Source organism: Oncorhynchus clarkii, chromosome 5 (genome assembly GCF_045791955.1).
Source record: "Oncorhynchus clarkii lewisi isolate Uvic-CL-2024 chromosome 5, UVic_Ocla_1.0, whole genome shotgun sequence".
Taxonomy (NCBI): Eukaryota; Metazoa; Chordata; class Actinopteri; order Salmoniformes; family Salmonidae; genus Oncorhynchus; species Oncorhynchus clarkii.
The window spans coordinates 38311160-38333841 of NC_092151.1; the positions used below are offsets into that span (position 1 = coordinate 38311160).

Sequence of the window (22682 nt, forward strand, 5' to 3'; positions counted from 1 at the left end):
CGCTTTGTGCATGGGGGCATTGTCATGCTGAAACAAGGAACTAAGGGGCCTAGAACTAAGGAGCCTAGCCCAAACCATTATTCCTCCTCCACCAAACTTTACAGTTGGCACTATGCATTGGGGCAGGTAGCGTTCTCCTGGCATCCGCCAAACCCAGATTGGTCCGTCGGACTGCCAGATGGTGAAGCGTGATTCATCACTCCTGAGAACACTTTTCCACTGCTCCAGAGTCCAATGACGGCAAGCTTTACATCACTCCAGCCGACGCTTGGCATTGCGCATTTGTGATCTTAGGGTTGTGTGTGGCTGCTCGACCAGGGAAACACATTTCAGGAAGCTCCAGATGAACAGTTATTTTGCTGACATTGCTTCCAGAGGCAGTTTGGAACTCGGTAGGGAGTTGCAACTGAGGACAAACTATTTTTACGCACTCGGCGGTCCCATTCTTTGAGCTTGTGTGGCCTACCACTTCGCAGCTGAGCCGTTTTTGCTCCTAGACATTTCACAGCACTTACAGTTGACTGGGGCAGCTCTAGCAGGGTAGAAATTTTACAAACAGACTTGTTGGAAAGGTGGCATCCTATGATGGTGCCACGTTGAAAATCACTGAGCTCTTCAGTAAGATCATTCTACTGCCAATATTGCCTAAGGAGATTGCATGGCTGTGTGCTCGATTTTATACACTTGTCATGTTCTAATAAACACATGTCAGCAATCCACCAATTTCAAGGGGTCTCCACATAGTTTGTGTGTATATACAGTGGGGCAAAAAAGTATTTAGTCAGCCACTAATTGTGCAAGTTCTCCCACTTAAGATGAGAGGCCTGTAATTTTCATCATAGGTACACTTCAACTATGAAAGAAAATCACATTGTAGGAATTTTTATGAATTTATTTGCAAATTATGGTGGAAAATAAGTATTTGGTCAATAACAAAAGTTTATCTCAATACTTTGTTATATGCCCTTTGTTGGCAATTACAGAGATCAAATGTTTTCTGTAAGTCTTCACAAGGTTTTCACACACTGTTGCTGGTATTTTGGCCTATTCCTCCATGCAGATCTCCTCTAGAGCTGTGATGTTTTGGGGCTGTTGCTGGGCAACACGGACTTTCAACTCCCTCCAATGATTTTCTATGGGGTTGAGATCTGGAGACTGGCTAGGCCACTCCAGGACCTTGAAATGCTTCTTACGAAGCCACTCCTTTGTTGCCCTGGTGGTGTGTTTGGGATCATTGTCATGCTGAAAGACCCAGCCACGTTTCATCTTCAATGCCCTTGCTGATGGTAGGCTTTGTTACTTTGGTCCCAGCTCTCTGCAGGTCATTTGCTAGGTCCCCCCGTGTGGTTCTGGGATTTTTGCTCACCGTTCTTGTGATCATTTTGACCCCACGGGGGGAGATCTTGCGTGGAGCCCCAGATCGAGGGAGATTATCAGTGGTCTTGTATGTCTTCCATTTCCTAATAATTGCTCCCACAGTTGATTTCTTCAAACCAAGCTGCTTACCTATAGCAGATTCAGTCTTCCCAGCCTGGTGCAGTTCTACAATTTTGTTTCTGGTGTCCTTTGACAGCTCTTTGGTCTTGGCCATAGTGGAGTTTGGAGTGTGACTGTTTGAGGTTGTGGACAGGTGTCTTTTATACTGATAACAAGTCCAAACAGGTGCCATTAATACAGGTAACGAGTGGAGGGCAGAGGAGCCTCTTAAAGAAGAAATTACAGGTCTGTGAGAGCCAGAAATCTTGCTTGTTTGTAGGTGACCAAATACTTATTTTCCACCATAATTTGCAAAAAAATTCATAAACAATCCTACAATGTGTTTTCTGGATTTTTTTTCTCATTTTGTCTGTCATAGTTGAAGTGTACCTATGATGAAAATTACAGGCATCTCTCATCTTTTTAAGTGGGAGAACTTGCACAATTGGTGGCTGACTAAATACTTTTTTGCCCCACTGTATAGTGTAGCTGTAATTTACCCATACTGCTATCATTCATTTGTGGCGTGATCCACTAAGGCAGTAAGCCCAGAGACGGCAAGGTTTTTATTTGAGGAAAAATCGCTCCAATGTTGGTCCTCGAGTCAAATAACGCATATGTGACAAAGTAGATGATTATAAAAACGCATATAAAACATTGTACATGTAATATAGCCTATATTAGCAAATATTATTTATGTAGCACTGCCAGTAGCTTATGTGTCGTCTGGAAGAGGGACTCCAACAAGAAACTCCTCATAAAATATATTCGTAATCTTCATTTACAAGGTTTAGCCTGCACAACACACTACCACAATTAGTGTAGGCCTAATATGTAGTTTTACATTTGTGCCTCCCCTCCAAGCCATGTGAAGTGAGTGATTTTAGGTTGTTTTGTTATAACTGTGCTTGTAATAGGCTGTTTGGGGAAAAGCTTCTCTGGTGAAAACACGTGATTGGAATGACTAACAGAACATACCATTTCATTTTTGTCATTTGCATCAAACGTAAGGTAAACGACAAGTTGTAGGTTACATTCGTAGAAAGTGTCTCCTCGCCAGACGAGGGCGTAATCGCTATGGGTATCCTCTACTAGGCTTTCACCTCACAGGCCTGGAAGCCGAGGCTGCCCTATGGAATAGTTGACCTGCATGGGGGAAGGTTTGTTCCTGGGTTGTCATGTTCTGTGCTAAGCTAGCAGTAAGACGAAATATGAATCGTCGAAGAGAGAAGTTGATCAGCTCGTCTTTCTATCCACGCCTTACACAATCAAGGAGAAACACTTGAGCAACGAGGCAAGCAGAGACATGCTGTAAAATATGTGCTGGCGATGTAAAAGAAGTGCTGTTGAGTTAATACATTTAAATACCGTTTTTTAAAGTTATTTTTCAATGGGATTATTAGCAGTTGTCACTATGACAATGAAGACACCCTGAAAGCACGGAATGACCTTGTTACCACCTTATTAGTAGGCCTACAGCGTGCAGTAGGGTGTGTTGATCAGTTGATTGACAGGTGTACTGTAGAACGATAAACATCAAACGTTCCTCTAGTGTGGATGCTTGCAAATGTGGGTTCTTTAAAATAACTTAACACTATTACTGCAATACTGCCATCTGTAGGGTGATAACGAGAGTGCTTGACTTTGTTAAGGACGCTGTTATGGAAAAGCGTTTGTTCACCTCAATCTATGTCAACATTTGTAATTGGCTGATGTAGAACCTGTTCCAGGAAATCATCACTGTCATCTGGTGAGGTTAGCATAGGGCAAAGGGCTACCGTGTTCCAGGTTATCTGATGGAATCAGCCACAATGTATCGTACTGTCATGTAAATTGACTATTTTACTTGGCAGATGTGTATTTTGAGACGGGTCCAACAAAAACAACCTAATGATTGGTTGACACATAGTGCCTCCCACAATGCAAGTGAGAAGCAACTGCAGCGACTTCATCAAAAACTGCATGACCTTTGATCACATCATTTTTGTAAAGTTTGTGCAGTCGACATGCAGTCGCAAGTCTGACAATTATTTTAGAACTATAATACAACACACTTTGAAAGGACTTGAAAAAATTGGTCTGCTCCAACATGCGCAGTGAGGTCTCCCTCAGTGGGTCTGTGCTCTCCTCTGGTGGCTGAAAATGGTAGTTTCACAGCTTCTGATTACTGTGGCGCTTGTTTATTTATGTAACCTTTATTTAACTAGGCAAGTCGGTTAAGAACAAATTCTTATTTACAATGACGGCCTACCGGGGAACAGTGGGTTAATTACGTTGTTCAGGGGCAGAACAACAGGTTGTTACCTTGTCAGTTCTGGGATTTGATTCAGCAACCTTTCGGTTAGTGGCCCAACGCTCTAACCACTAGGCTATGTGCCTCTTGACTTTCTGTTAGCACTCTGCTTCATTAAGACAATGGGAAATGTAATTCAAAAGACAGTTAGGTGAATTTAAGTTTAAACTGACTTTGCTATGCTGGGCTTTTGGCACTAGTTTGGGTGACGCTTGCTTTCGGAGCTGTTCTGGATTTTTCTGATTTTCTATGTGTGTCAGTACTGTGTCAGTATTCTAGTGCAACTTTTTCCTTTGTTGTTTTTGTTTTTCCTTCTATTTTTTGCTCCTTGGTCTATCAGATTGAAATGGCGATTGAGACGCTCCAAAAGACTGAAGGTTTATCCAGTCAGAGAAGCTCGCTGCTCAACAGCCATGTAAGTCGCCACTCTAAACGCCTCGCCTGCCTGCCCTCTATAGCTGTTCTCACTCTATAGTACCTCAAGAAATCTCCCTTTGCATCTCCCTCTCTTTCTCTCTATGGTGGTGGGGGTTCTTCTTATGCTCCAATTTTAATTTTTCGCTGCTTTAGTTAAATGTGCTTTTAAAGCTAGGGAAGGGGGTGTTAGTATTTACAGACAAGTGGGGGGTGAAACATGCATCTGCTGTGGATTACAGAGAGGTGTAATGACATATATGTGTGTAATTGACAGAATATCTTTTCTCCCCCACAGCTGCAATGGCTACTGGATAACTATGAGACTGCGGAGGGGGTGAGTCTGCCTCGCTCCACCCTCTACAACCACTACTTGCGCCACTGCCAGGAGCAGAAATTGGACCCGGTCAACGCCGCTTCATTCGGCAAGCTCATCCGCTCCATCTTCATGGGGCTACGCACGCGACGCCTCGGCACAAGGTGAGTTACTGAGATGACAGACACGTTCTGATAACTCCCTCTGCACCTTGCACCCCCTCCTCTCCTTCTCTATCCTGTCACTGCATCTCAAGTCCCCCAGTTCTGCTCTCCCTAACTCTCCTCTGACGCCTTCAGTTTAGTCTTGTCCTTTCCTTTTTCCTTGGTTGTCTTCATTATGATTTCCTGTTTGGTATTACAGCATGTTTAAAAAATGTAATAAACACATTTAAATATTTTTTGACTGCTAAATTAATATAGGGGAAACACTGAGAACTTTTAGCTGTCTGTTCATTCGTGTGTGTGTGTGTGTGTGTGTGTGTGTGTGTGTGTGTGTGTGTGTGTGTGTGTGTGTGTGTGTGTGTGTGTGTGTGTGTGTGTGTGTGTGTTGCAGAGGGAACTCAAAGTACCACTACTATGGGATCCGGCTGAAGCCGGACTCTCCTCTCAACAGACTGCAGGAGGACATGCAGTACATGGCCCTCAGACAGCAGCCTGTCCAACAGAAACAGAGGTACAATACGTGCATTCGGAAAGTATTCAGACCCCTTTTCCACAGTTTGTTACGTTACAGCTTTACTCTAAAATTGATCAAATTATTTTTTTTCCCTCAACAATCTACACACATTACCCAATAATGACAAAGCAAAAACAGGTTTTTAGAAATGTTTGCAAATGTATATAAAAAGACTAAAACTGAAATAACACATTTCAGTAAGTATTCAGACCCTTTACTCATTACCTTGTTGAAGCACCTTTGGCAGCGATTACAGCCTCGAGTGTTCTTGGGCATGACACTACAAGCTTGGCACACCTGTATTTGGGGAGTTTCTCCCATTCTTCTCTGTAGATCCTCTCAAGCTCTGTCAGGTTGGATGGGGAGCTTCAATGCAAGTCTCCAGTAATGTTCGATCGGGTTCAAGTCTGGGCTCTGGCTGGGCCACTCAAGGACATTCAGAAACTTGTCCCGAAGCCACTCCTGCATTGTCTTAGCTGTGTGCTTAGGATCGTTGTCCTGAGCACTCTGGAGCAGGTTTTCATCAAGGATCTCTCTCTCTCTCTGTGCTCTGTTCATCTTTCCCTCGACCCTGTCTCCCAGTTCCTGCCGCTGAAAAGCATCACAGAATGATGCTGCCACCACCATGCTTCACCATAGGGATGGTGCCAGGTTTCCTCCAGGCAAGACCAAAGCTAATTGGCATTCAGGCCAAAGAGTTCAATCTTGTTTTCATCAGACCAGAGAATCATGTTTCTCATGGTTATAGTCCTGTAGGTTCCTTTTGGCAAACTCCAAGCGGGCTGTCATGTGCCTTTTTACTGAGGAGTGGCTTCTGTCTGGCAACTGCCTGATTGGTGGAGTGCTGAAAAGATGGTTGTCCTTCTGGATGGTTCTCCCATCTCCACAGAGGGACTCTGGAGCTCTGTCAGAGTGACCATCAGGTTCTTGGTCACCTGCCTAACTAAGGCCCTTCTCCCCCGATTGCTCAGTTTGGTTGGGCGTCCAGCTCTAGGAAGAGTCTTGGTGGTTCCAAACTTCTTCCATTTAAGAATGATTGAGGCCACTGTGTTCTTGGGAACCTTCAATGCTACAGACATTTTTTGGTACCCTTCCCCAGATCTGTGCCTCGACACAATCCTGTCTCGGTGCTCTACGGACAATTCCTTCAACCTCATGGCTTGGTTTTTGCTCTAACATGCACTGTCAACTATGGGACATTATATAGACAGGTGTGTGCCTTTCCAAATCATGTCCAATCAATTGAATTTACCACATGTGGACTCCAATCAAGTTGTAGAACCATCTCAAGGATAATCAATGGAAACAGGATGCACCTGAGCTCAATTTCGAGTCTAATAGCAAAGGGTCTGAATAGTTATGTAAATAAGGTATTTCAGTTTATTAAAAAAAAGTTTTTCGCTTTTTTGTTATGGGGTATTGTGTGTAGGGGTATTTTTAAACATTTTTTTATGCATTTTAGAATAAGGCTGTAACGTAACAATGTGTCGCAGTTGTAAATGAGAACTTGTTCTCAACTGACCTTCCTGGTTAAATAAAGGTGAAATAAAACAATAAACAAATTGGAGTCAACACGGGCCAGCATCCCTGTTGAACACTTTTGACACCTTGTGGAGTCCATGCCCCGACGAATTGAGGCTGTTCTGAGGGGAAAAGGGTGCTCAACTCAATATTAGGAAGGTGTTCCTAATGCTTGGTATACTCAGTGTACATATACAAACAGTACTGACTGAGGCATTGTCGTTGTAGGTTTAAGCCGGTGCAGAAGGTTGATGGTGTGTCTGGGGAGAACTTCTCAGGCGGTGGCCAGCACACCCCCAGTGCAGCGGAGCAGACCGTAATTGCACAGAGCCAGCACCACCAGCAATACCTGGGTGAGTGAGCGGTGTGTATATTTCTGTGTGTTTAGACTGACTAAGTGACTTTCAGCATCAATAGATTGCTACTGTTTGATGTTCCCTTGTTATTAATACGTTTTGATACCACTTCATGAAAGTGCTCCTCCGCTGAGTGCTGTAAGGGTTCCCCTGTCGGCTTATATTCTGCAATGAACCACCGATAGGATTTTCTCAGCCTTCAGTATTTCCTTGTTAAATATCTACCCCTGTGTTCCTCTGCTTTAAACTGGATTCGTAACGTGAGTTGTTGTTGACCTTGTCTGATTTCTATGCGTCTCTCCCTGACAGACGCATCCCGGGCTTTGCCAGACTTTGTGGAGCTGGACCTGGGAGAGACCAACGTGGAGAACATCGGCCCAGACGACATCAAAGCTCTCCAGTCACTATACAGAGAGCACTGTGAGGTCAGAGATTATCCATCACCTCTAACAAAGTTCTACAGGAAAGTTTGTCTTATTCTCTACGGGGTAAATTCAGACCAGGTACACGCATGTAAATGGAACTTCGTTCTATTTTCATGCACTTTCCTCTCTGCACACATTCTGACCTTGATCTTAAGCAAGGGGAATCGAATGTGCCCAACAGGTATTCGTTTGGGGTGGAGATTGCAGAAATGGAGGTGTATCTACAAATCAAATCAAACTTTGTCACATGCTCCGAATACAACAAGTGTAGACCTTACAGTGAAATGCTTACTCACAAGCCCTTAACCAACAGTGCAGTTCAAGAAGAGTTAAGAAAATATTTAGCAAATAAATAAACTACAAAATAATAAAAAGTAACATAGTAATAATGAGGCTACATACAGGGGATACCGAGTCAGTGTGCGGGGGTACAGGTTATTTTAAAAATATATATATATTTTACCTTTATTTAACTAGGCAAGTCAGTTAAGAACAAATTCTTATTTTCTATGACGGCCTAGGAACAGTGGGTTAACTGCCTGTTCAGGGGCAGAACGACAGATTTGTACCTTGTCAGCTCGGGATTTGAACTTGCAACCTTTCGGTTACTAGTCCAACGCTCTAACCACTAGGCTACCCTGAGGTAATTTGTTCATGTAGGTAAGGGTGAAGTGACCATGCATAGATAATAAACAGCGAGTAGCAGCAGTGTACAAAACAAATGGGGGGGGGGGGGGGGCAATGCAATAGTCCGGTGGCCATTTGATTAATAGTTCAGCAGTCTTATGGCTTGGGGGTAGAAGCTGGTAAGGAGCCTTTTGTTCCTAGACTTGGCACTCCAGAGAAAACAGTCTATGACTTGGGGGACTGGATTCTCTGACAATTTTATGGGCTCTCCTCTGACACCGCCTATTATATAGGTCCTGGATTGCAGGAAGCTTGGCGTCAGTGATGTACTGGGCCTTACGCACTACCCTCTGTAGCGCCTGTTCGGCCCGCCTTTTTCTGTAGTCCACCATCAGCTCCTTTGTCTTGCTCACATTGAGGGAGAGGTTGTTGTCCTGGCATGTCGTGTTTGGTCGTGTTTGGCCACGCAGTCGTGGGTGAACAGGGAGTACAGGAGGGGACTAAGTGCACAACCCTGAGGGGCCCCGGTGTTGAGGATCAACGTGGCAGACATGTTGTTGCCTACCCTTACCACCCGGGGGCAGCCCGTCAGGAAATCCAGGATCCAGTTGGAGGTGTTTTAGTCCCAGGGTCCTTAGCTTAGTGATGAGCTTCGTGGGCATTATGGTGTTGAACCCTGAGCTGTAGTCAATGAACAGCATTCTCTGTTGGGGCGGTATGCGAATTGGAGTGTGTCTATGGTATCCGGGAGGAGGGTGTTGATGTGAGCCATGACAAGCCTTCAAAGCACTGCATGGCTACCGACGTGAGTGCTACGGGGAGGTAATCATTTAGGCAGGTTACCTTCGCTTCCTTGGGCACAGGGACTATGGTGGTCTGCTTGAAACATGTAGGTATTACAGACTCATTCAGGGAGAGGTTGAAAATGTCAGTGAAGACACTTGTCAGTTGGTCCGCGCATGTTTTGGGTACACTTCCTGGTAATCATCTGGCCCCACGATTTTGTGAATGTTAACCTGCTTAAAGATCTTGCTCACATCGGCTACGGAGTGCGTTATCACACAGTCATCCAGACTGTGGTGCGCTCGTGCATGCTTCAGTGTTGCTTGCCTCGAAGCGAGCATAAAAGGCATTTAGCTCGTCTGGTAGGCTCGCGTCACTGGGCCGCTTGCGTCTGGGTTTCCCTTTGTAGTCCGTAATAGTTTTCAAGCCCTGCCACATCTAGCGAGCATCAGAGCCGGTGTAGTAGGATTCAAACTTAATCCTGTATTGACACTTTGCTTGTTTGATGTTTCGTCTGAGGGCGTAGCGGGATTAGTGTCCCGCTCCTTGAAAGCAGCAGCTCTCGCCTTTAGCTTGATGCAACTGTTGCCTGTAATCCATGGCTTCTGGTTGGGATATGTTTATACGTTCACTGTGGGACGACGTTGTCGATGCACTTATTGATGAAGCCGGTGACTGAGGTGGTATACTCCTCAATGCCATTGGATGAGTCCCGGAACATATTCCGGCCTGTGCTAGCAAAACAGTCCTGTAGCGTAGCATCCATGTCATCTGACCACTTCCGTATTGAGCGAGTCACTGGTACTTCCTGCTTTAGTTTTTGCTTGTCAGCCGGAATCAGGAGGATACAATTATGGTCAGATTTGCCAAATGGAGGGCGGGGGAGAGCTTTGCATGCGTCTCTGTGTGTGGAGTAAAGGTGGTCTTTTTTTCTCTCTCTCTGGTTGCACATGTGACATGCTGGTAAAAATGTGGTAAAACTGATTTAAGGTTGCCTGCATTAAAGTCCCTGGCCACTAGGAGCAGCGCTTCTGGGTGAGCATTTTCTTGTTTGCTTATGGCCTTATACAGCTCCTTGAGTGTGGTCTTAGTGCCAGCATCGGTTTGTGGTGGTAAATAGACGGCTACGAATAATATAGATGAGAACTCTCTTGGTAGATGGTGTGGTCTACAGCTTATCATAAGGTACTCGACCTCAGGCGAGCAATACCTCGAGACTTCTTTGATATTAGACATTGCGCACCAGCTGTTATTTACATAAAGACCCACACCCCCACCCCTCGTCTTACCAGACGTAGCTTCTCTGTTCTGCTGGTGCATTGAAAATCTCTCCAGCTCTATATTATCTATGTCATCGTTTAGCCACGACTCGGTGACACATAAGATATTACAGTTCTTAATGTCCCGTTGGTAGGATAATCATAATCCTAGGTCATCTATTTTATTTTCCAATGATTGCATGTTAGCAAGTAGTATTGATGGCAGTGGGAGTTTACTCGCGCGCCTACGGAATCTCAAAAGGCAGCCTGATCTTAGTCTTCTTTTCCTCCGTATTTTCTTCATGTAAATAACAGAGAGATAATTGACAAATGCGGAGAGATTTAATGTGAAACTAGTCATATGGCAGTGAACTGAAAACCATATCAACATGACAGGTATGTCTGCCCCTTACACAGAGTGAAGTATAAATGCTGTGACGTTATGCAGAATTTTGATTGTATGGCTTTTTTAGCTTGCAGGGATTCAACTTGGAGACGTAACCTTGATGGGTAGCCTACTGGTCACAGGGCAACAATGTGCGTAATGTCGCAAACAAATCTAACCTTTGTGCACTCTCAAAGTTTTAATCATATACCCCAACTTTCTCTGTTTCCTATTTGTAGCCTATCATATTATATATTAGCCACTATCAGTAGCCACCGCCAGTAATACTCACATACATTTATAACTGTCACTTTAGTGTTAGTTCCCTTAAATTTGTAGCTTACATTTTTGCATTATTCCATTACAGGATTAGTTTAACTTTCTTTCTTCTATCACATCCATGTGGTTGTTCCTCAGTCGCTAGCAATAATGGATCATATTAGGTTAACGTACAGTGCATTTTCCAAATTTTGTTACGTTACAGACTTATTATAAAATTGATTAAATAAAACAAATCCATCAATCTACACACAATACCCTATAATGAGAAAGCGAAAACAGGTTTTTAGAAATTTTCTAATAAAAAACAGAAATGCCTTATTTACATAAGTATTCTGACCCTCTGCTATGAGACTCGAAATTGAACTCAGGTGAATCCTGTTTCCATTGATCATCCTTGAGATGTTTCTACAACTTGATTGGAGTCCACCTGTGGTCAATTCAATTGATTGGACATGATTTGGAAAGGCACACACCTGTCTACATAAGGCCCCACAGTTGTCCGTGCATGTCAGAGCAAAAACCAAGCCATGAGGTCGAAGGAATTGCCCATAGAGATCCGAGACAGGATTGTATCGAGGCACAGATCTGGGGAATGATACCAAAAATGTCTGCAGCATTGAAGGTCCCCAAGAACACAGTGGCCTCCATCATTCTTAAATGGAAGAAGTTTGGAGCCACCAAGACTCTTCCTAGAGCCGGACGCCTGGCCAAACTGCGCAATCGGAGGAGAAGGGCCTTGGTCAGGGAGGTGACCAAGAACCCAATGGTCACTCTGACAGAGCTCAAGTGTTTCTCAGGATCGTGGGAAAGATGGACAGAGTAAAGTGCAGCGATCCTTGATGAAAACCTGCTCCAGAGCACTCAGGACCTCAGACTGGGGCAAAGGTTCACCTTCCAACAGGACAAAGACCCTAATCGCACAGCCAAGACAATGCAGGAGTGGCTTCGGGGCAAGTCTCTGAATGTCCTTGAGTGGCCCAGCCAGAGCCCAGAATAGAACCCGATCAAACATCTCTGGAGAGACCCGAAAATAGCTGTGCAGTGACACTCCCCATCCAACCTGACAGAGCTTGAGAGGATCTGCAGAGAAGAATGGGAGTAACTCTCCAAATGCAGGTGTGCCAAATACAGGTGTGTAAGAAGACAACCCAATAAGACTCGAGGCTGTAATCGCTGCCAAAGGTGCTTCACAATGTACTGAGTAAAGGATCTGAATACTTATGTAAATGTGACATTTCAGTTTTTTATTTTTAATACATTAGCGAAAAATTCTAAAAACCTGTTTTTGCTTTGTCATTATGGGGTATTGTGTGTAGATTGATGAGGGGAAAAAACGATTTAAGACATAAGTCAGGGGTCTGAATACTTTCCGAATGCACTGTATTACAAGTTTTGCAATAATTTGAGACACAGACTACCCATAGCAGTTTTAAACCTAGAGCCTGGTGCACGGTTCACAACAACTGGACCGTTGTCATCACTGTTCCATGATTAGTGAGGATTAGGGTTGAACAGTTGTTCAACCCTATTGTACACCTGTAGATGCTCCTCAAAGGAGGAAGGGGAGGACCATCCTCAGTGAATTGCATAAAAATGTAATTAGTGAAATATTTAAAAAATATATATCCTGTTTTGCAATGAAGGTCTACAGTAGCCTCAACAGCACTCTGTAAGGTAGCACCATGGTGTAGCCGGAGGACAGCTAGTATCCGTCCTCCTCTGGGTACATTGACTTCAATACAAAACCTAGGAGGCTCATGGTTCTCACCCCATTCCATAGACCTGCCCAGTAATTATAACTTCCGGAGGACATCCTCCAACCTATCAGAGTTCTTGCAGCATGAACTGACATGTTGTCCACCCAATCAAAGGATCAGAGAATGAGGGGCGGCAGGTAGCCTAGTGGTTAGAGCGTTGGGCCAGTAACCGAAAGGATCGAATCCCCTAGCAGACAAGGTAAAAATATGTCGTTCTGCCCCTGAACAAGGCAGTTAACCCACTGTTCCTAGGCCATCGTTGTAAATAATAATTTGTTCTTATTAACTGACTTGCCTAGTTAAATAAAGGTAAAATAAAAAAATACATAAAAAATCTAGTACTGATAGCATAAGCTACCAGCTAACTGGTAATAAAATGTGGTGAGTAGTAGACTCAAAGAGAAAGACAAAAGTTGAACAGTTTTGAACAAATTCAAGAGTCTTTTTTATACATTTGTTTTACTTTCAATTACTTAGCTAGCAAATACAGCTAGCTAGTTTAGCCTACTCAAACAGAGAGATGCTATGTTAGCTAGCTGGCTATGACTATCCAACGCGGGAACTTTTACAAATCACATGCTGACCAGACCGGACACGTCGCGTGCGTTGCAAAATAAATGTCGAAATCCATGTTATTCAATTATTGCACCCACACTGCTCGCACGCGCCAACGAGCGTCTGCGATGCCACGGGCTAAAATAGAACTCCTTTCTATTTCTGACGCAGATCGTGCTGAATGTCCTGCCTCTTCCATCTCATCATTGGTTTATAGAAGCAGGTACCCACGTGCCATCTCCTCATTGGTTATACCCACGTGGGTGATTGAAAGACAAACTGTTTTGCCGGTAGTCGTGGTAATACTATGAAAGTTTAGATGCCTATCACCATATAAGTTCAACGATGAAAAGGCCTGGAAGGAGGAGAGATGACTAGAAACGATTCGGTTGGCCGTTTTATGTGTGGATTAATTTGTCGGAGTAGAGGACCATGTGCAGTTCAGGTAAAATAACAACTCAATGTTTATATCCTAGGACAAATTAGCTAGCAAGTGCAAGCTAACTAGCTAAATTGCCATACATGTTTAATGCTTTTCGATCTGTCCCCAAATTAATGTCATTTGTTCAGAGTTTGTTTTGGTATTTTAACCTGCGTGTCGTGATCGCGTTTGGTGTAGGGGGACAAAATACATTTATGCATGATAGCGCACGCGTGCAGCCGGTTTGGGTTCCGTGTCAAGGTAAGCTTTTAGTTTTACAAATGTATTGCCACCGGGGCCCACAGGTGTAACTGCTTACTAACTGTACACTGTACAGCATGATTGTAGCCGGTTTACTAACGTGTTAATTTTATTAGCTATGCTGACTATGACGTTACTTTAGCTAATATGGTGACAACGATGTAGGCTGTGAGTAGCGGTTATGATATGAAGATTTGGCTTGGAAAGTTGTTTTTTTTGCATCTACAGCTGATGTATTGGTCATTGAAGTCCACAAGTGAAGGGAAATGGTGAGAAGAGGAGAGCGCATAGATGCGAGAAGGAATACAATGAGGTGTTTGTATGTGGCTATGAAATTGAACTATTTTCGTGTGATCGGGGTGTATTCATTCCGCCGATTCTGTTGAAAAACGTTCTTAAACAGAAGCTTCTTGAATTAAATGGGAATAAACATATGTGAATTTGTCCAAATGAAACTTGTTTGCAACTTTTAAACTAATGATTACACCCTAAATCAGCTAGATGCAGGCAAGAGTGTGCAAGGCTGTATTGAATGTGTCACTGTCTGTCACCTGAATTCTTTCTCTCGACCTATGTGCACCTGCGTTCTAAACTTTCATTCATAGTCTAGGTTGTAGCAACCTTATGATGGGTATAGGTAAAATTTTAGTATTATGTAGTAGCCTAGACCTATCGATGTTACATTGAGCTAGGTGAATGGAATATGAATAAGAGTCATCCAAAATGCTGTAATAAAAATAAGGCCATGCTCATAAAAACAAATCGTCCTCCCTCGTCTTAAACGGCACTGACCCCCACTGTTGTACACTTTTCTCACCTTCCAATAATTAATGGATTGAATATGGCAACTCACAAAATGAATCAAACCACTGTATTGTTTTATTCAACAATATATTTAGTGTGTAAAGGCTCTCCTCGACCTTAAAAAAATAATAATCATAAATACATTCCCAACCCTAAGTAATCTACAAGATCAGAGTATTTTTTTATCTTAAAGGGATGGCTTTAGATAAATGTACTGAAAACCCTATTGAGCGAACACTCCACGAGATAATCTATTGGCCAGCAAGAGTGAGGGATTTTCAGCCGTTGAATTGAATGTATTCAGTATGCGCAAGGGAGCCACACCCATAAGGTAAGTCTGAATACCAACTACTGAGAAGTTCTTGAATAAAAAAAAACAGATTTTCCAAGTCTGAATCGGCCCCCATGTGCAGATGAATGGGGGCTTTCTTTGGCATACATGATATTTACAAGTCTTCATCTTCATTGATCCACACCAGCTCATCCACACTAATCAGCTTGACTGTGAATAGTTATTCAGCTCAGTTGTGTGATGCTGACCATGTCTCTCTTGCAGGCCATTCTGGATGTGGTGGTGAACCTCCAGTTCAGTCTAATAGAGAAGCTGTGGCAGACATTCTGGCGCTATTCCCCCTCTGACTTAGTGGAGGGCACCACCATCACAGAAAACAGGTCAGCTCTCTCTCTCTCTCTCTCTCTCTCTCTCTCTCTCTCTCTCTCTCTCTCTCTCTCTCTCTCTCTCTCTCGTTCTCTCCCTCTCTCTCTCTCGTTCTCTCCCTCTCTCTCTCTCGTTCTCTCCCTCTCTCTCTCTCGTTCTCTCCCTCTCTCCTGAAGGTCAGTTCTGGTGACTTTTTTAAATGATATTCTACTCCAAAATTAGTTAAAATAAAATAAATAATGCTGACACCATCTAAAATATCAGTTCTACCTCGAGAAATCAGCCCAATATCATATTGGTAAAATAATTAGCAGAAATTATTTTTACATATTGGAACATGTTTATAGCCTGTGCATGCTCCATATTATCAGGTATATTATTAGCAATACACATTATCACCTGTATCTCGTAGACAGATGACTAGTACCGTAGAATCTGTTTGGACTGAAAGGGATGTGTAGGATAACGAGAAGCAGTAGTTCTGGTGTTTGGGTTTTTCGTCTCTGGTTATTTGGACAAATCTGAATTTTGCAGATGTTAGCATCTTTCATATTTTGGAAGGGGAGGGGATATTTGGCCCATAGTTTGCAAAGAGAGAGGGTGGAGCTCCTCGTTCTAGCATTTCTTGATCCCTGTCTGTGTATGGACCCAGAACTTAATCGGGCAGCTGACTTTAGTTCTGTGTTAACCCGAGATTAAGTTGGCCTCGACTCAAATATCCTTTGATCAGTGGCAATGCTGAGGAGTATTTTGCTCTGCTCTGCTGACGAGTATTTCTCTCTGCTCTGCTGACGAGTATTTCTCTCTGCTCTGCTGACGAGTATTTCTCTCTGCTCTGCTGACGAGTATTTCTCTCTGCTCTGCTGACGAGTATTTCTCTCTGCTCTGCTGACGAGTATTTCTCTCTGCTCTGCTGACAAGTATTTTAATCTGCTCATACAGGAGCAAAAAAGGCCTAGTGCACTTTGGTGCGATTGAAAAAAATAGATACAATATTTTTAACATGGGTGAGTTAGTTCATTGGGACAGTGCGCGACCCCTGTAACTAATGTAAAACTTCAATCAATCAATCAAACGCAAATATCCGCTTGTCCCTTTTTAATAGCTGGGCAACGGCACACTTTTCAGCAAATAAACATCTGTAGGCCGAGTGAGATTGAGGTGAATCTGATCCAGTATGTGTAACTTTGAACTCCGTCTCCACAGTGGTATGAGTGAGATTGAGGGCCGTTTGCCCTGCTCCAGGCTGGTGGTGCTCTGTAGGAACGAGGCTGTGCTCAAGTGGATGAGTTCCTGTGACCACCTGATGTACCAGGCCCTAGTGGAGATCCTCATCCCTGATGTCCTCAGACCCATCCCCAGTGAGTGGCTGACACACACAGTCACACACACACTTTCTCGCTCATTCCTAGTTGGGTATCAGAATTCAAATGGTGATCTTTATATAGACTGCTGTCCGCTGTATCTCTCCCTCTCTAGGTGCCTTGACTCAAGCCATCCGCAACTTTGCCAAAAGCCTGGAAGGCTGGCTCAACAATGCCATGAACGTCATTCCACAGAGAATGATCCAGACAAAGGTACAGACACTCTCCTCACTCACTCACTCACTCACTCACTCACTCACTCACATATTGGCAAATAAACTTAAATTGCCTCTATTTTGTTTGATCCTGACTTTCCTCTCTTATCTTTTTTTGAATGGCCTTGGTCTGATTTTAATTGGCTGCTGTTTGATCCTCTGTGTGTTTGATTGGCCTCAGGTTGCCGCTGTTAGTGCCTTTTCTCAGACGATGCGTCGTTACACTAGTCTGAACCACCTGGCCCAGGCAGCCCGCGCCGTGTTGCAGAACACCTCCCAGATCAATCAGATGCTCAGCGACCTCAACCGCGTCGACTTCGCCAACGTGCAGGTCCGTCTGTCCCTCTGGATGGCTGTCTGTCTGCCTGTCCCTCCATCTGGCTGGATGTGGTTTGGTCTGCCTTGTCTGTGTATTTAGTTAAAGGGACACGTCTGTCCACCGTATAGCCATCTGTCATTATCTCTATGTCCTCTCCCCGCTTGAGGTTACTGTTTATTTCATCAAGGGGCGCGTGTGCATCTGTGTTTTTGCATGTTTGTTTGTGTTATCCCACACTGACCCGTCCTCGCTCTCTCTCTCTTTAGGAGCAGGCATCGTGGGTGTGTCAGTGTGAGGAGGGTGTGGTTCAGAGGTTAGAGCAGGACTTCAAGGCCACCCTGCAGCAGCAGAGCTCTCTGGAGCAGTGGGCTGCCTGGCTGGACAATGTGGTCACCCAGGTCCTACAGCCCTTCGAGGACAGGCCCAGCTTCCCCAGGGCTGCGCGGCAGTTCCTACTCAAGTGGTCCTTCTACAGGTCAGCTACTGTACTGTCCATATAAATTGAATGGGTTCTATGAGTACCATAGAATTCATCCAAATTTTATGGTGAGAAAAAAAACATGTTATTTTGGAACGCAACTCACACAAAATGCAACGTACACACTTACAAAATATATATGTTTTTGCTCCCTCAACCAATTTAAGTAGTGTGTTGTGATATTTATTGTTTATCATATCAATTGATTTGGTTTGGCAGCTTATTAGCAGTTTTCCAGTGGTTGATCTCGTTGTCCATCTCTTTGTCAGCTCCATGGTGATTCGAGACCTGACTTTGCGCAGCGCGGCCAGTTTCGGCTCGTTCCACCTGATCCGCCTGCTCTACGACGAGTACATGTTCTACCTGGTGGAACACCGCGTCGCCCAGGCAACCGGCGAGACGCCCATCGGTGTCATGGGAGAAGTAAGGCCCCGATGAAATGAACACACACCACACACGGACATAATTGTAATGTTCCCATTACTCCTGGGCTCAGTCTCAGTATGGTTTCTTTGTGCTGCTTAATGTATTGCAGTTCGATGACCTCAACGCCATGTCGCCTGCTTACATGGACAAAGGTAAGCCAACCCCAAGCTGCGTCTACAGGCTAAGTCTCTGTAGGCTTCTGCTTCCACATTACATGGAGTTATTAAGCCCTTTGAAGCCATGTCCGTTCAGCATTGCTGTGCGTCATTCTTCTTTTGTTACGCGTCGTACCTCCTTCTACCTTCGTCTCAACGTGCTGCAACTTAGAGGATAGCAGTTTCAATTATTACCCATTCATACATGTTATGGTCAGCTGCAGTCGAGAAGCTATTGGATCATTTCACATTTTTGTGAAGTTACGTTTAATACTACGATGTTCATAAGAAAAGGCGAGGAACTTTTGTTAAACAGTTGCCGTGCCTAAACACCAGACTGTTACCGTGGTTACGCCATGAATATCAGTCTGAAAGAAGTCGCTGTTAAAAAATAAGCGATAGTCTCTACAAGGCAGAATGTTGAGTAAGATGATATTTACACTTATTTTAACAGTTGTACATGCTGTTGGTCCTTTTGGCAGTAGGGGGTGGCGATAGGGTGTCCACAGGAAAGGGCTGGTTACCCGACTTTTTGTGGCGCCTGTTGGTTCTGTCGCTTGTATTTTCCATCTGTTGCACGTAAGGCACAATATGTAAACAATAGCTGAATGTAACCGAATGTAGTCGACCGAAGCACGTTTCCTCGTAATCAGCTAGAAGTGTTTGCCGTTCAGACCGGCTCATCTGTATTGTGAAAGTATTTGTCACGTGCGAATTGCATCAGTATTGACAATAAAAACCGGAAATGCAAACTATGTGCAGACCAACATATTGAAAGCCGGGTTGATAACACGACTCTGAAGATATTTTGTCTCACAAAAGTATGTGGACACCTGCTCGTCGAACATCTCATTCCACAATCATGGGCATTAATATGGAGTTGGTCCCCCCCTTTGCTGCTATAACAGCCTCCACTCTTCTGGGAAGGCTTTCCACTACATGTTGGAACATTGACTAGGGGACTTCCATTCAGCCACGAGCATTAGTGAGGTCGGGCACTGATGTTGTGCGATTAGGCCTGGCCCGCAGTTGGCGTACCAATTCATCCAAAATGTGTTCGATGGGGTTGAGATCAGGGCTCTGTGCAGGCCAGTCAAGTTCTTCCACACCGATCTTGACAAACTATTTCTGTATGGACCTCGCTTTGTGCCCGGGGCATTGTCACGTTAAAACAGGAAAGGTCCTTCCCCGAACTGTTGCCACAAAGTTGGAGGCACAGAATCGTCTAGAATGTCATTGTATGTTGTAGCATTAACATTTCCGTTCACTGGAATTAAGGGGCCTAGCCCAAACCTTGAAAAACAGCCCCAGACCATTATTCCTCCTCCACCAAACTTTAAAGTTGGCACTATGCATTGGGGCAGGTACTGTTCTCCTGGCATCTGCCAAACTCAGATTTGTCCGTCGGACTGTCAGATTGTGAAGCAGTCCGACGGACAAATCTGCCAGATGGTGAAGCGTCATCACTCCAGAGAACGTGTTTACACTGCTCCAGAGTCCAATGGCGACCAGCTTTTCGCCACTCCAGTGGATGCTTGGCATTGAGCATGGTGATCTTAGGCTTGTGTGCGACTGCTGGGCCATGGAATCCCATTTCATGAAGCTCCCGACGAACAGTTATTGTGCTGGCGTTGCTTCCAGAGGCAGTTTGGAACTCGGTAGTGAGTGTTGCAACAGGGATAGACAATTTGAACGCGCTTCAGCACTCGGCGGTCCCGTTCTAGTAGCTTGTGTGGCCTACCACTTCGTGGCTGAGCCGCTGTTGCTCTTAGGCGTTTCTACTTCACAATAACAGCACTTACAGTTGACCGGGGCAGCTCTAGCAGGGGAGAAATTTGACGAACTGACTTGTTAGAAAGGTGGCATCCTATGACATTGCCACATTGAAAGTCACTGAGCTCTTCAGTAAGGTCATTCTACTGCCAATGTGTGTCTGGAGTTTGAATGCCTGTGTGCTCAATTTTATACATCTGTCAGAAATGGATTTGGCTTAATTCAAATCAAGCTTTCTTTATACAGCACCTTTCAGACATGGAATGCAACGCAATGTGCTTTACAGAAATAAAATAACAAAATATTTACTGCACAACATACAGTGGGACAAAAAAGTATTTAGTCAGCCACCAATTGTGCAAGTTCTCCCACTTAAAAAGATGAGAGAGGCCTGTAATTTTCATCATAGGTACACTTCAACTATGACAGACAAAATGACAAAATGATGGTGGAAAATAAGTATTTGGTCAATAACAAAAGTTTATCTCAATACTTTGTTATATACCCTTTGTTGGCAATGACAGAGGTCAAATGTTTTCTGTAAGTCTTCACAAGGTTTTCACACACTGTTGCTGGTATTTTGGCCCATTCCTCCATGCAGATCTCCTCTAGAGCAGTGATGTTTTGGGGCTGTTGCTGGGCAACATGGACTTTCAACTCCATCCAAAGATTTTCTATGGGGTTGAGATCTGGAGACTGGCTAGGCCACTCCAGGACCTTGAAATGCTTCTTACGAAGCCACTCCTTCGTTGCCCGGGCGGTGTGTTTGGGATCATTGTCATGCTGAAAGACCCAGACACGTTTCATCTTCAATGTTGCTTTGGTCCCAGCTCTCTGCAGGTCATTCACTAGGTCCCCCCGTGTGGTTCTGGGATTTTTGCTCACTGTTCTTGTGATCATTTTGACCCCACGGGGTGAGATCTTGCGTGGAGCCCCAGATCGAGGGAGATTATCAGTGGTCTTGTATGTCTTCCATTTCCTAATAATTGCTCCCACAGTTGATTTCTTCAAACCAAGCTGGTTACCTATTGCAGATTCAGTCTTTCCAGCCTGGTGCAGGTCTACAATTTTGTTTCTGGTGTCCTTTGACAGCTCTTTGGTCTTGGCCATAGTGGAGTTTGGAGTGTGACTGTTTGAGGTTGTGGACAGGTGTCTTTTATGCAGTTAACGAGTGGAGGACAGAGGAGCCTCTTAAAGAAGAAGTTACAGGTCTGTGAGAGCCAGAAATCTTGCTTGTTTGTAGGTGACCAAATACTTATTTTCCACCATAATTTGCAAATTAATTAATTAAGAATCCTACAATGTGATTTTCTGGATTTTTTTCTTCTCATTTTGTCTGTCATAGTTGAAGTGTACCTATGATGAAAATTACAGGCCTCATCTTTTTAAGTGGGAGAACTTGCACAATTGGTGACTGACTAAATACTTTTTTGCCCCACTGTACATTAAATAAAAAAACAAAATAATGACACCAACTGAGCTAAAATGCACCCTAACACTGTAGCCAAACCATCCGCAAATAGATTTTGTCCCCCCACACCAAACGCGATCACGACATGCAGGTTGAAATATCAAAACAAACCCTGAACCAATTATATTAATTTGGGGACAGGTCAAAAAGAATTTAACATTTATGACAATTTAGCTAGCTAGCTTGCAGTTGCTGGCTAATTTGTCCTATTTAGCTAGCTTGCTGTAGCTAGCTAATTTGTCCTGGGATATAAATGTTGACTTGTTATTTTACCTGAAATGTGCAAGGTCCTCTACTCCGACAATTAATCCACACAAAACGGTCAACCGAATCGTTTTTAGTAATCTCTCCTCCTTCCAGGCTTTTTCTTCTTTGGACTTTATATGGTGATTGGCATCTCACTTTCATAGTTACCACACGACCGACCAAACTCAGTTCATCTTTCAATCACCCACGTGGGTATAACCAATGAGGAGATGGCACGTGGATATCTGCTTGAATAAACCAATGAGGAGATGGAAGAGGCAGGACTTGCACTGCGTTCAGCATAACAAATGGAACTGACTTCTTTTTTAGCGTTTGGCAACACAGGCGCTCATTGGCACACGCGAGAAGTGTGGGTGCAATAATTGAATCCACGTGTATCCACATGTATGCTTACATTTATTTTGCAACGCTCGCGCACGCTACGCAATTGGTCAGCATGTAAGGTGCTTTTTTTGGTGAATTTTTGGGGGATTTAAAAATATATATTTTTTTACCCCGTTTTCTCCCCAATTTCGTGGTATCCAATTGTTTAGTAGCTACTATCTTGTCTCATCGCTACAACTCCCATACGGGCTCGGGAGAGACGAAGGTTGAAAGTCATGAGTCCTCCGATACACAACCCAACCAAGCCGCACTGCTTCTTAACACAGCGCGCATCCAACCCGGAAGCCAGCCGCACCAATGTGTCGAAGGAAACACCGTGCAACCTTGGTTAGCACGCACTGCGCCCGCCCGCCACAGGAGTCGCTGGTGCGCGATGAGACAAGGATATCCCTACCGGCCAACCCCTCCCTAACCCGGACTAACCCCAACCTCACTGGAGCTATGGCATCAATGGTTGCCCTTAATTTGCTATTAAAGTTATCAACTAAATCATCACAAGATGAAGGCAGAATGGGTGGTGGATTATTGTTCATACACTCAATAAAATCTGTAGCAACTT

At 44.1% G+C, this 22682-nt stretch overlaps 1 protein-coding gene across 1 annotated transcript in view; it reads left to right on the forward strand.

Annotated features, from left to right (window-relative positions):
• LOC139408780 (regulatory factor X, 3 (influences HLA class II expression)) overlaps positions 1 to 22682 on the forward strand; it is a 68189-nt gene that overhangs the window by 37906 nt on the left and 7601 nt on the right. Inside the window, exons 5-16 of the mRNA XM_071153096.1 lie at positions 4110 to 4184; positions 4482 to 4663; positions 5055 to 5174; positions 6927 to 7051; positions 7364 to 7479; positions 15170 to 15285; positions 16478 to 16632; positions 16751 to 16848; positions 17032 to 17181; positions 17436 to 17644; positions 17917 to 18070; positions 18183 to 18225. Coding sequence (XP_071009197.1) covers positions 4110 to 4184; positions 4482 to 4663; positions 5055 to 5174; positions 6927 to 7051; positions 7364 to 7479; positions 15170 to 15285; positions 16478 to 16632; positions 16751 to 16848; positions 17032 to 17181; positions 17436 to 17644; positions 17917 to 18070; positions 18183 to 18225 — 1543 coding nt within the window. The remainder of the gene's footprint in view (positions 1 to 4109; positions 4185 to 4481; positions 4664 to 5054; positions 5175 to 6926; positions 7052 to 7363; positions 7480 to 15169; positions 15286 to 16477; positions 16633 to 16750; positions 16849 to 17031; positions 17182 to 17435; positions 17645 to 17916; positions 18071 to 18182; positions 18226 to 22682) is intronic.